This window comes from Elaeis guineensis, chromosome 13, assembly GCF_000442705.2.
Source record: "Elaeis guineensis isolate ETL-2024a chromosome 13, EG11, whole genome shotgun sequence".
NCBI lineage: Eukaryota > Viridiplantae > Streptophyta > Magnoliopsida > Arecales > Arecaceae > Elaeis > Elaeis guineensis.
In genome coordinates this window covers 18916080-18926394 of record NC_026005.2, presented here as the reverse complement: position 1 = coordinate 18926394, position 10315 = coordinate 18916080, and the positions used below count along the sequence as shown (strand labels likewise).

General features: G+C 37.8%; 1 protein-coding gene across 1 annotated transcript; it reads right to left on the bottom strand.

The window, feature by feature from the left end:
- Positions 1 to 1879: 1879 nt before the first annotated feature.
- LOC105056330 (uncharacterized) lies at positions 1880 to 5610 on the bottom strand. Its single transcript, XM_010938492.4, has 2 exons — positions 4475 to 5610; positions 1880 to 3323 (listed from the first exon to the last, which is right to left on the bottom strand). The coding sequence occupies exons 1-2, from the start codon at positions 4727 to 4729 to the stop codon at positions 2103 to 2105; spliced, it is 1476 nt and encodes a 491-aa protein (XP_010936794.1). The 5' UTR covers positions 4730 to 5610; the 3' UTR covers positions 1880 to 2102.
- Positions 5611 to 10315: the final 4705 nt, after the last annotated feature.

Genomic DNA, 10315 nt, shown 5'->3' with positions numbered 1-10315 from the left:
ATATTACTGTGGCTGTTCATTTGTATTTACAAAAAATAATATATAAAATATATAATATAATATAATATAATGTATAGATTTTTGTCATTTCGAATGTAAAATTTCGTAGTTGTTTTATTGCACACAATCAAATCACACGTGTGTAGAGAGAGAAACACGGTTGATTTTGTGCAATCAGAAATGTCAAACCCGGTGAGAGGGAGAGACCGTAATAATCAAATCAATCAATGCATGTCAACACCAAAAAGATATGGCAATATCTCATGAACAGAAGGCCGCTTTGGTAAATGTGGCGGCATGATATGCGACCATCGAGATGGATGGTATCATGGTGAGGAAGTTTATGGACTTGATACAAGCACACCCTTTTGCTGTTAGCTTGCAGTCTTTTTCTCTGTTTTTGCTACCACAGGTTCTGAGCGGAATGTCTCAAGAAAAGTGTACTTACTACACAACAATAGGAGTGCATTTATCAATTCCATATATAGTAAGTAAACTCAGCAAGCAAGAACGGGGGCGCCGTGGCAAGCTGGCTTTTTCTTTTCTTTCCTTTTTTTTTTTTCCTCTCTCTCTCTCTCTCTCTCTCTCTCTCTGGCCTCTCTGGAGCAGACCAAACCACAATCAATGGCAGCATCACTTGTAATGCACTCTTCAGCCTTTTAATGGCAGCATCACTGCATGGAAGATGCTGTCATATGGGCCCCACTTCAATCATTATAAGGCTGCATAGCATCAACCAGAGAGCTCCCTAGATGCACTAAATACCAGACCACCTCAAACAGAGAGCCTACTCTGAAACTCTATGCCCATCCAGTCTGGATAGAGTTGTAGGCTAAGTGGTAGCAGTCTATGGTACAAGAAGATCCAAGCTACAGGAACTGTCAGGCCAGCTTAAATGCTCAGAAAGCCATCCTTTGCTTACATACCTATACTGAAATTACCAGCCTCCCTCCAAAGATTTTCTGCAGTGATGGATTGATGTAATTGTACCACGATCTACGGCAAAAAAGGTATTTTAGTTAATTTCATACTTCAGCTAATAGCATCAAGCAAAGAGATCACCTCCAGCGTATGGTCATTTAGACAGACAGAAGCTTGCAAGCATGCTTGTATCTACTATTGTTTTATCTTTTCCAGAGGCAAATAAATTCTAATACAATAATTTGGACTCAGAATGTTTCTCGAAGCACAAGCAGAAACTTGTTAAACAATAAGGAAGAATTTATCTCATAATATGGCTCGCAGTATCTTACAAACTATAGACAAGCTACAATAGAAACATTCGAATAGGAGGAGACTTGTCCTTTACAAATTGCTACAGGAACCCATGATGTGTCCTTTATAAGACTTGTTTTTAATGCTTTTCTTCTGTTTCATAATTTTAGATAAGAAAATTATACGGGTATCCTGTAGAACCGCACTTCAGAAAGAGAGGACCAATATATAATTTAAAAAAAAAAAAAAAAAAACCCAAGGATTTGTTTGGTGGCAACCATTTCCTGCCCCATGCCCTCAGGGGCACTCAAAATGACATCTTTGTTTCTAGATACCTCCGACCATGTCCTCTTTATGGGCATTAGATGAGAATAATTTCACAGGAAACCAGCGTATGGTACTCAGGATAGGATTATCGGTTAGGTTATGGCAATCTCGACAAAATAGAATGTTTTGGGCTCTACCAGTCAGGAGATTGATTTGCGTTATGGTCAGCATGGAGTTCTTGATTCACAATAGTGTACCTCCTATAACAACTGAGAGGAACCATGTATTCAGAAAACTAAAATTCATTAAAAAAAAAAAAAAAAAAAAATCCCTGAGCCATGATTCCATCTTCTTATCCTCCAGTGACATCTTGGCAACATTAGAGGAGATAAACAACTGTATAATAAAAGTTACATTTGTGATCATCATATAACAAAAGTTAAGTTGTATAGCATAAATACATTTTGCATGTTGGGAAGCACTAAGAGTAATTCATCAGCTGGTCTACCACAATGCACGAGAGTATCCTGCCTGCTTCCAACTCTCATTACAAAACGTCCCTAAAAGGTCCCTAAAAAGCGGTTGTATAAGACAATAGATGTATGATTGATACGTGCCTGTTATAGCAGAATCAAAAGCAACAAAGGCACCAGCTCTTGGACTACAATCACCCACCAGAACCCATTGATGCAAGCTGAGAACCCAAAGGAAGCCAGCAAACCTGAATTCTGATTTGAGCTTCCACTACTAACGATGTTTTCTGTACTTGAGTTATAAACAGAATTCTCTTGCTCATGTTTGCAACGCTCCACACCCACAGGGACATGTCCTGTGCTCATCACCTCAGAATTGTAGCAGAGATTTGGATTGTTCCAGGAAGTAAATCTCCCCCCCATCCTCTTATAGAACCCTTCAGAGAACTCGAGCTCTCCTGTCAAATTGTTACCGCTAAGATAGAGTGCACCTAGAGAAGGCAAAGTTGCAAGCTTTGGAGACACACTGCCAGAAAGATGGTTGTTGTCCAATGCAAGGGATCTCAATGTCTTCAAACTGGAAATAGAATCTGGAATCACCCCAGTTAGACCTGTGTTGGAGAGGTCCAAGGTGGTGAGATTCCTTAGATTCTCCCACCCAAACTCCATGAGATTCCCACCGAGCGGGTTGTTGGAGAGAAGCATGTCTTGGATGGAGGTCATGCTTTGAAGAGAGTGAGTTAATCCACCAGAAAAGTTGTTGTTTCTGAGGTCTAGCAGGGTAAGATTCCTCAGCTCTCCGAGCCCTGATGGAAGACTCCCTTCTAAGGTATTGTTGCTCAAATCTAGTGTCAACAGTGAAGTGAGACCGCCAAAAGATGATGGCAGAGGACCGCTTAGATTGTTCCTGCTGAGGTCCAAGATTAAGAGCTCCGAGAGATTGCCTGCCAGAGAAACCGGAATTTGACCAGAGAATCTATTTCCTGTGAGCACCAGCCTCTTTAGATGGACTAGGCTGCCGAGTTCTCGAGGCAGCATTCCTGCTAATGAGTTCTCCACTAGAACTAGGGACTTGAGATTGGTAAGTTGACCGAGGCTGGCTGGAATTTCTCCAATGAGGCCTTGATTCGATCGGAACACCAAGGTTTCTAAGCTTCCAGCGAGCTTCTCCCAGTTGCTGGATGGGATGGTGGTGGGTTGATGGGGAGAGAAGCAGTTGAAGAAGCATAGGCTCTTCAGATGCTTGAACTTGAAAAGTAATGGGCTAAACTTTGCATCCTGGGTACATTCAAGGGAGTTTTCCAGTACCGGTCCGATGTCGAGGACGGTTATATACCACAGGCCATCCAAAAAATCACATGATACTCCCTATATTTGAAAGGTGAATTAATTGGTGCAATCTGGTTTTAATAATATAAATGGAACTACAAAATAATCATGAGCTTAACCATTCAGAGTGCCTAAAGAAATATATCTCATAATCAGACTACTAATCAGGAAAAAACTAAGATATATGATTTGCATCAATGCATTCCAGAGCTCCATGATGCTCATTCCACCACTGGAAGTTGAGTTAATGAAAACTGAAAGTCTACCACCCATTAGTTCATTTCACTAATGTAAAATGAACCATACTTCGTTACGCTGATGTAGAACTCAACATCGCCGATTAAAACAGCATGAGGCTTCATCACCAGCGAACGATTACCAGAGACAAAAAGTTCTGGTTGCTAATTAGACTAAGACATCTCTATCTGCAGTTTCTCTTCGTAGGGTAGTTTCAGCTTCAAACATACAGCATCCTCGAACCCAAATTAAAAATAGAAGCTACTTCATTTGCTCGTAATTGCAATAACTAGTGCACAAGATAGATTCAGAAAAGTTTAGAAAAAGAGCATGAATCACTCTACTGCTCGACATGTACCACCAACACACTTAAATATAAATGCTAATGCAAGGTCAGCAAACAAGTGCAGATATTTCTTTCTATACAATCCACGCAAAAATGCACCACTCACACGAACACAGCGAATCAAATTAAGCAACTGGGCTTAAACCTTGAGATCCCAGCTATTTTTAAACTACCACCATAAGAAAAGGTTCATCATGGTACAAGCAAAAAATTTTGAATAACATAAAACATTCCTGCCAATTTAAAAATCTTTTGCACGCGCGCGTTCAGCTATGCAAAAATTTGACGCAACGAATGCTGATCAATCTTCACTACATCAACTAAGCTGTATCTACTTTCAAATTAAATAAGTCTATGATGAGGCCTCTAAAGTTCATTCTACTAACTGGGGTTTCATACAACGCATGAAGTATAACTTTATCATTATCGCCGAATGACATGTCTCTATAACAATTTTGGCAATCGTAACCAATGTAAGTTTAAGAGTTTCTAATGGGCATGCTTAAAACTAGATGTTTGAGATACATATATAACGTTGAATTGAAGAGGGAATTAAAAAAAAGAGCAGCTTAACAAAGGAATCATTAAGCTGATCCATTATAAGAACCTGGATCGGCGTCCAGCCACAGGGGTCCGGATAAAGTTCTGAGCCATTCCACCATTTGCCGACGAAGCTTTGGATCGCCAAATACAGAGCTTCTTGCTCTGTCTTCTCCATTGGGGCCGTTGAGCCTTCTTGCTGGGAGAAAACATGGAAGGTGAGGAGTGGGAGGATAAGAAGAGCCTGAACTACAGTGCTCTTCCTCATTGGTAACTTGGATATAACAAATTTGAGTAGAAAGAAGCACTCATAGAGAAGCATATGAGGTAAGTGAGTTCTAAGGGATGGAACCCAGCAGAGTGGTGATATGGGATAGAAACTAAGGAAGGGTTATCTAATGAGATAAAGGAAGGCCTTTTTCTGATTTCTGCTTCAAAACAGAGGAGCTTGGAGTGGGAGAGATCTCTGCCATAAGACATCTAACAACTCAACAAGGAAATCATCCCAATATATGATCTGAAAGTTGAGAAAAGGGCTGCTTTAGTGCAGACGAACTCTACTGTGTCTTGAAGCCTAGTGGTTCCAAAGAAATAGCAGCAAGGTCAACAATGCCAGAGGAAGCAACACTTTGGATCACAAATAAAGAGCAGCGAATATAAGAATAGGTAGGGGGATGCACTACTTTAACCCCCACCAAGTCCAGAAAGAAGGGAGCACACCAGAAAATAAAATGACAAGGAAAAGAATCCAAAGATGGCTCTTTCCTCAGCCCCTATTCCAGCTGCCAAAAACAGTAGAGGTTTTGGATTCGGAGACCGGTCCCAAAGAAGGAGAGGAGGGGAATAGAGAGGTGGGCTTCCAAAGTAACACAAGAAGTGAGAGAAGGCTTTTTTTTTTTTTTTTTTTAATTTTATATATGGGATGACTGGGATGGGTTTAATGGAGAAAGGAAAGGGGAGTTGGAGAAGATCTAAGATTGTTATTTATCGGATGGTTTTCACGAGGCCCAAGAAGAGTAATAATGGTAATGACAACAATAAGAAGAGTGAGATGAAAGGACGAAGGATTAATGCATGGCAGCAGAGCATACAGCGATAAAGGGATGTGTGTAGAAGAGCCTCGCGAATGGCAGTGGAGTCTATACGTTTGGAGGCTCTGTTGATTGTACTTGGGATGGCTAGATTTCACCTCTATTCTTTTGCTTAACCGTGTATCCGTTGTTTCCTTCTTTCGGGTAAAAGGCTCTGATGGTCGAAAGGATTTGAAGGGAATGTGGGTATGGAAGGATGGAGGAATTAGCTAGGATTCTGTGTCTTTCCCTGGGGGGGACCATGTCGCATGCATGTGATTGCATGCAAGGAGAATTTTATCTTATGGGCCCTATTTTTACCATCTAGTTTTACATATTATGTCTATATATTTTTCATTTAATTTTTATTTTAAGAGCTTTTAATTTCTTGTTTTTGATAATATGTTTAACAAAAGCTGATCTTGATGAAATGTTCCTCGGTTAGGAAGTCCAAGCTTCGAATTTAGGCTTGACTTGCCGGTTTTTAAAAAAATATTGAAAAAAAAAAAAAAAAAAAACAAATCGAATGAGGACCCCATTTGGAATTTATCATTAAGTAAAAATGTAGGTTATAAATGACTAGTTATTTGCATAAGCATGATTAATGTCTTAAGTTAATCATATTTGCTTTCACTTGCTCAACTCCTTTGAATATAATCTTCCTGATGGGGACAGGAGGGAACTGGGGATGGAAATATTGAGGCGAACAATGCATATCATGGGCCTCCATGAACTGAAGAGCACAACTGTGAAACAATAACTCGTGGATAGCGGTGGTAATTTATTTTATCCCATCAAATATCTAACCTGATCCGATTTGAATAAGATCGATTTTATCCAACGCATAACAGATCTAGAATGGATGTGGATGACGATAAAATCTGTCTCAAATCAAATACGGATATATATCCTTTCATAAATTTTTTTTTTTTTCTGAGTAAATGGTTTGTCTGACACGTTGCTATCGCCACTCAAGGAAATGGTTAGTTGGCCTACTCATTTTAGGTTCCCTTTTTGGCCCATCCTTTATTTAGATCTATTGGTGTGGAGGTATATATTAGCCATTTGATAAATCTGTGGTTCTGGGATAGCTCCTTTTTTTTTTTTTTTTTGGGATAGCCATGGCCTGTAGAGAGAGCTGGAAAGGCAATAAACCATCTTGTTAGGCATGGAAGGGTCTCATAGCTTTGGCTTTGATGAAGGGCTACAATAATGAGACTTTCTTTCAAAAAATCGAATTATGAGACCTCGTGATAGGAGGTCTGGCACCGCAGCCTAACACCAAACAACATGCCAGCCACTTCAACCATTCTTGTACTGTCCCATTATCTCAACTTCTTCTTTTGGTATTGTCTGGAAGAGAAGGCTCTTTCAAAACTGAATGTGGCCATTGATTAATTCCTCTGTAGACTAATTGGTTTATAGATTACAGTCTAGAGTCTAAGAGGGACCTAATTCCTTTATAGATTAAAGTCTACAGTCTACACTAGAATTTTGTGTCAAAAGTTGGACGCATTTTAGGTACTTCTACAGCTAGGATTGAAGCAACGAGTTATCCTTGTTTCTTTATTTAAATAAGGCTTTTTAGCAAATCGTTGGAATCCTACCAATTTTATTGATAAGTGAAATAAAATATGCCTCTAAACCAATGCAGAAAGAAAGCAGGAAAAGATAGATGTAAAAAAATAAAAAAAAAATCTTTTAAAAAAAAAGATAAGGAAAAAAAAATGAGAGATGGAAAATCCAAATTCTAACATATGGCTCATCATTCGGATGATGTTTTATGATCCGATGTGGCCATAGTGTCTGTATGTTTTCATAATATTTTATTTTTGATTTTATGAGATGGATATATATCAGAGTTGTATGAACTTTTCATTTATAAGTCCAAAAATAAACTCAAATTCAAGAAACCATCCCATACAAAAAAAGAACGGGCAAACAAAAAATTATGATCCAAGAAATATTAGATGTACGCTCAAGCAATAAAAGAATTCCTATAATTTGAGTTACTTAAGCATGATTAATGTCTTAAGAAATATTAGATGTATGCTCAAGCAATAAAAAAAAAAAGATTATCCTCTAAATCTTGAGATTACTAATTTTTTAGGCTCTGCAATCTATCGTCATCTATCTTGATCAAACTCATCGAATTAGTGCGGCATAAATATAAATAATATCCAGATAATCAAACATAACATCCAAACAAGATCATACAAAATTAGTTTTTTTTTGAAAAATCTGGTCTTTATGGCTAACTATGATAAAGATTTTTAGGAGGACATCAATAACTAATAGCTAACAATTTTATACAAAATATAAGACAGATCACACCATGTCTTTGGTTCGGGACAGGTGATCTAAAGCAGTACAAGGCAGTATCAACAAGACATGTCTTTGGTTCGGGACAGGTAATCTAAAGCAGTACATGGCAGTATCAAGACATGAATTATTGGCTTCTACTTACTCCCAGTGATTGTGGTCTGGCTAGTGCAATGCAGCCTTACCGGATCAACATTTATGGACCATGGCAAATTTGTTCCTCGAGCTATGGAGATCATTATTGTCCGGGTAAAAATGCCGTTGGTGCACCTTGTTCCAGTTTGAAGTAAATCCCATGACCACAGATAATGGCACTCATAACGTCGAGAATTATATCATGTTGACTCATCTGTACCAACTTGGGCCTAAACTTGTAACTGTTCTTCTGGACAAACAAATTTCAGGTCATCATTTGATTTGCGAACGATGCTTTTGATCCTGATAATGCCCAAAAAATTAGCAGCAAATAGAGCTGTCATCCGCCTGGTTGCACCTCGCTTTGGTTCAGAGGAGGTTTTGCGCTCCAAGTCTAGGAGATGCTACCCATACCCATAAATTTAAAATAGATAATTCTTCCATCGACTTTATAGAATTATCAGTGACACCCTTTCGCATGCTCAAAGTTAATTCTTCAACTATATAAAGATGACCAAACATTCTTCAACTATATAAAAACAGCTTTAGTTTCTTATTTCCAATTAAAAGATAACTCCAATCAAATTTTATAATAGCTTAGATTACATTTCTATCTTAACATGTTTATAACATATATCATACTTGTACAAACAAAGGATTTGGCTTTGAGAGTTCGAACTTGAAAAAAAGAATATCTCTGTATATCTATACCGTAGAACTTTTGGATGAGGAGGAAGAAGGATGGTGAGATGTGTAGGTTAGTAAAATGTTAATTACATTTAAATCTCTTTAGAAACTATATTTAGTTAAATAATCTTCATTTTAAAATCTTTAACAATTACATGTATACAAACAAATTATAATTACTATATATATATATATGTGAGTATATATGGATAAATATCGTTTTAATTGACCATCGTAATGAGGCAAGTAAGAAGAACCTACAGCTGATGTCTCGGTAGGTCCTGGAGGCCCACTGTCCACCACCGCCCTACCACCATTAGGTGGCAGTACATGGGAGCTAGAACGCAGGGATCTGGACCACTCTTTTGAAAAAAAAGAGACTAGGATAAAAGCTCTCTCTCTCTCTATCTCTATCTCTATCTCAATGAGAGAAGCTACACATGTCTGCATGGATATGTGGTCAGGCCTGTTGTCTGAGAAGTCTCTATCCATCCTGGCTTTAAGTTTGGCTGTTGTAGCATGGTTGCATGTGGTGGCTTTGTTTTGTAGCAGGCTTTGCATCAGCTCTAGTAATTAATTGATTAAGGTGGGGATCATTAAAGGGACCGTATTCCTTCTCTTTAATGTAAGGGTGGAGAGAAAACCAGCATGGGGATCCAAAGGCTTCCAACTCACACATGTCGACCTCCATTGGATATGAGGACTGGATGGATATCAAATTACCGTACCTTAGGCCGGCAACTACCAAGATATGGCTAATGCCTGAATTGGCATTGCGTAAGGGACTGCACCTCAGATCCCATTCGAGATTACTGTTGGTTGTAGATTTTGAAAGCACAGTTACTTTCTTTTCTTTTTCTTTTTTTTTTTCAAAAAATTATCTGTTTCTTAATTAAAAATTACATTTCTAAAATGCAGCCGAACTTTAACATCTATTTTATAATCAAATCAAAAAAATATTTTTAATACGAGAAGATGATAATATAGAACAGCATATAGCACTTTCAATTTTTTAACTCTTTATACTGTCGGTATTCTTAATTCAAATATTTTTTATTTTAAATAATAATATAATATTATAATATAATGATAAAATATTATAAAAATATGGTAATACTAACTATTAGAATATGATTATTATCAAATAGAAATGATAGCAACCTAGTATTGGCATAATATTAGTATAATATAATATAATATAGCATATTATAATATAACATAATGTAATAGAATGCAATAGATTAATGTATAGCACAATATAATGAAATAATATAATATAGTATATTTGTTAGGCTTGATTTGTTTGGGCCTAGACTAAAGAGGAAAATCTAGCTATATTGGGCATGCCCCAAGCATGCAAAGACTCCTAATAGGAGTCAAATTTTTCGTGGACTCCCGATGAGAGTCACATTTCTTTGTTGACTCCTGATGGGAATCAAGAGTTCTAAGAAGGGCCGAAGACTACGAAATGCCAACCTTCACCTTTATTTAAGGCTCTCCTTCCCTTTTAGAATCCTCCAAGAGGATTGCACCTCCTCTTATTTCTCTCTCTTTCTCCTTTCGAGTTCACCAATTTCTAGCACTGTGCCTATCAGAATTACGATCATAAATCTCATCAGAACCAAAGTATGAAGTCCTTAATCTCCCTTTGTTTTCTTTTTCCAATATTTTTTCTCTCTATTGAGTGATTGACG

Coding starts and splice junctions, on each gene's coding strand:
- LOC105056330 (XM_010938492.4), bottom strand. CDS start 4,729: ATGCTTCTCTATGAGTGCTTCTTTCTACTCAAATTTGTTATATCCAAG. Junction 3,324..4,474: donor GTGGCTGGACGCCGATCCAG/GTTCTTATAATG, acceptor TTTCAAATATAG/GGAGTATCATGTGATTTTTT.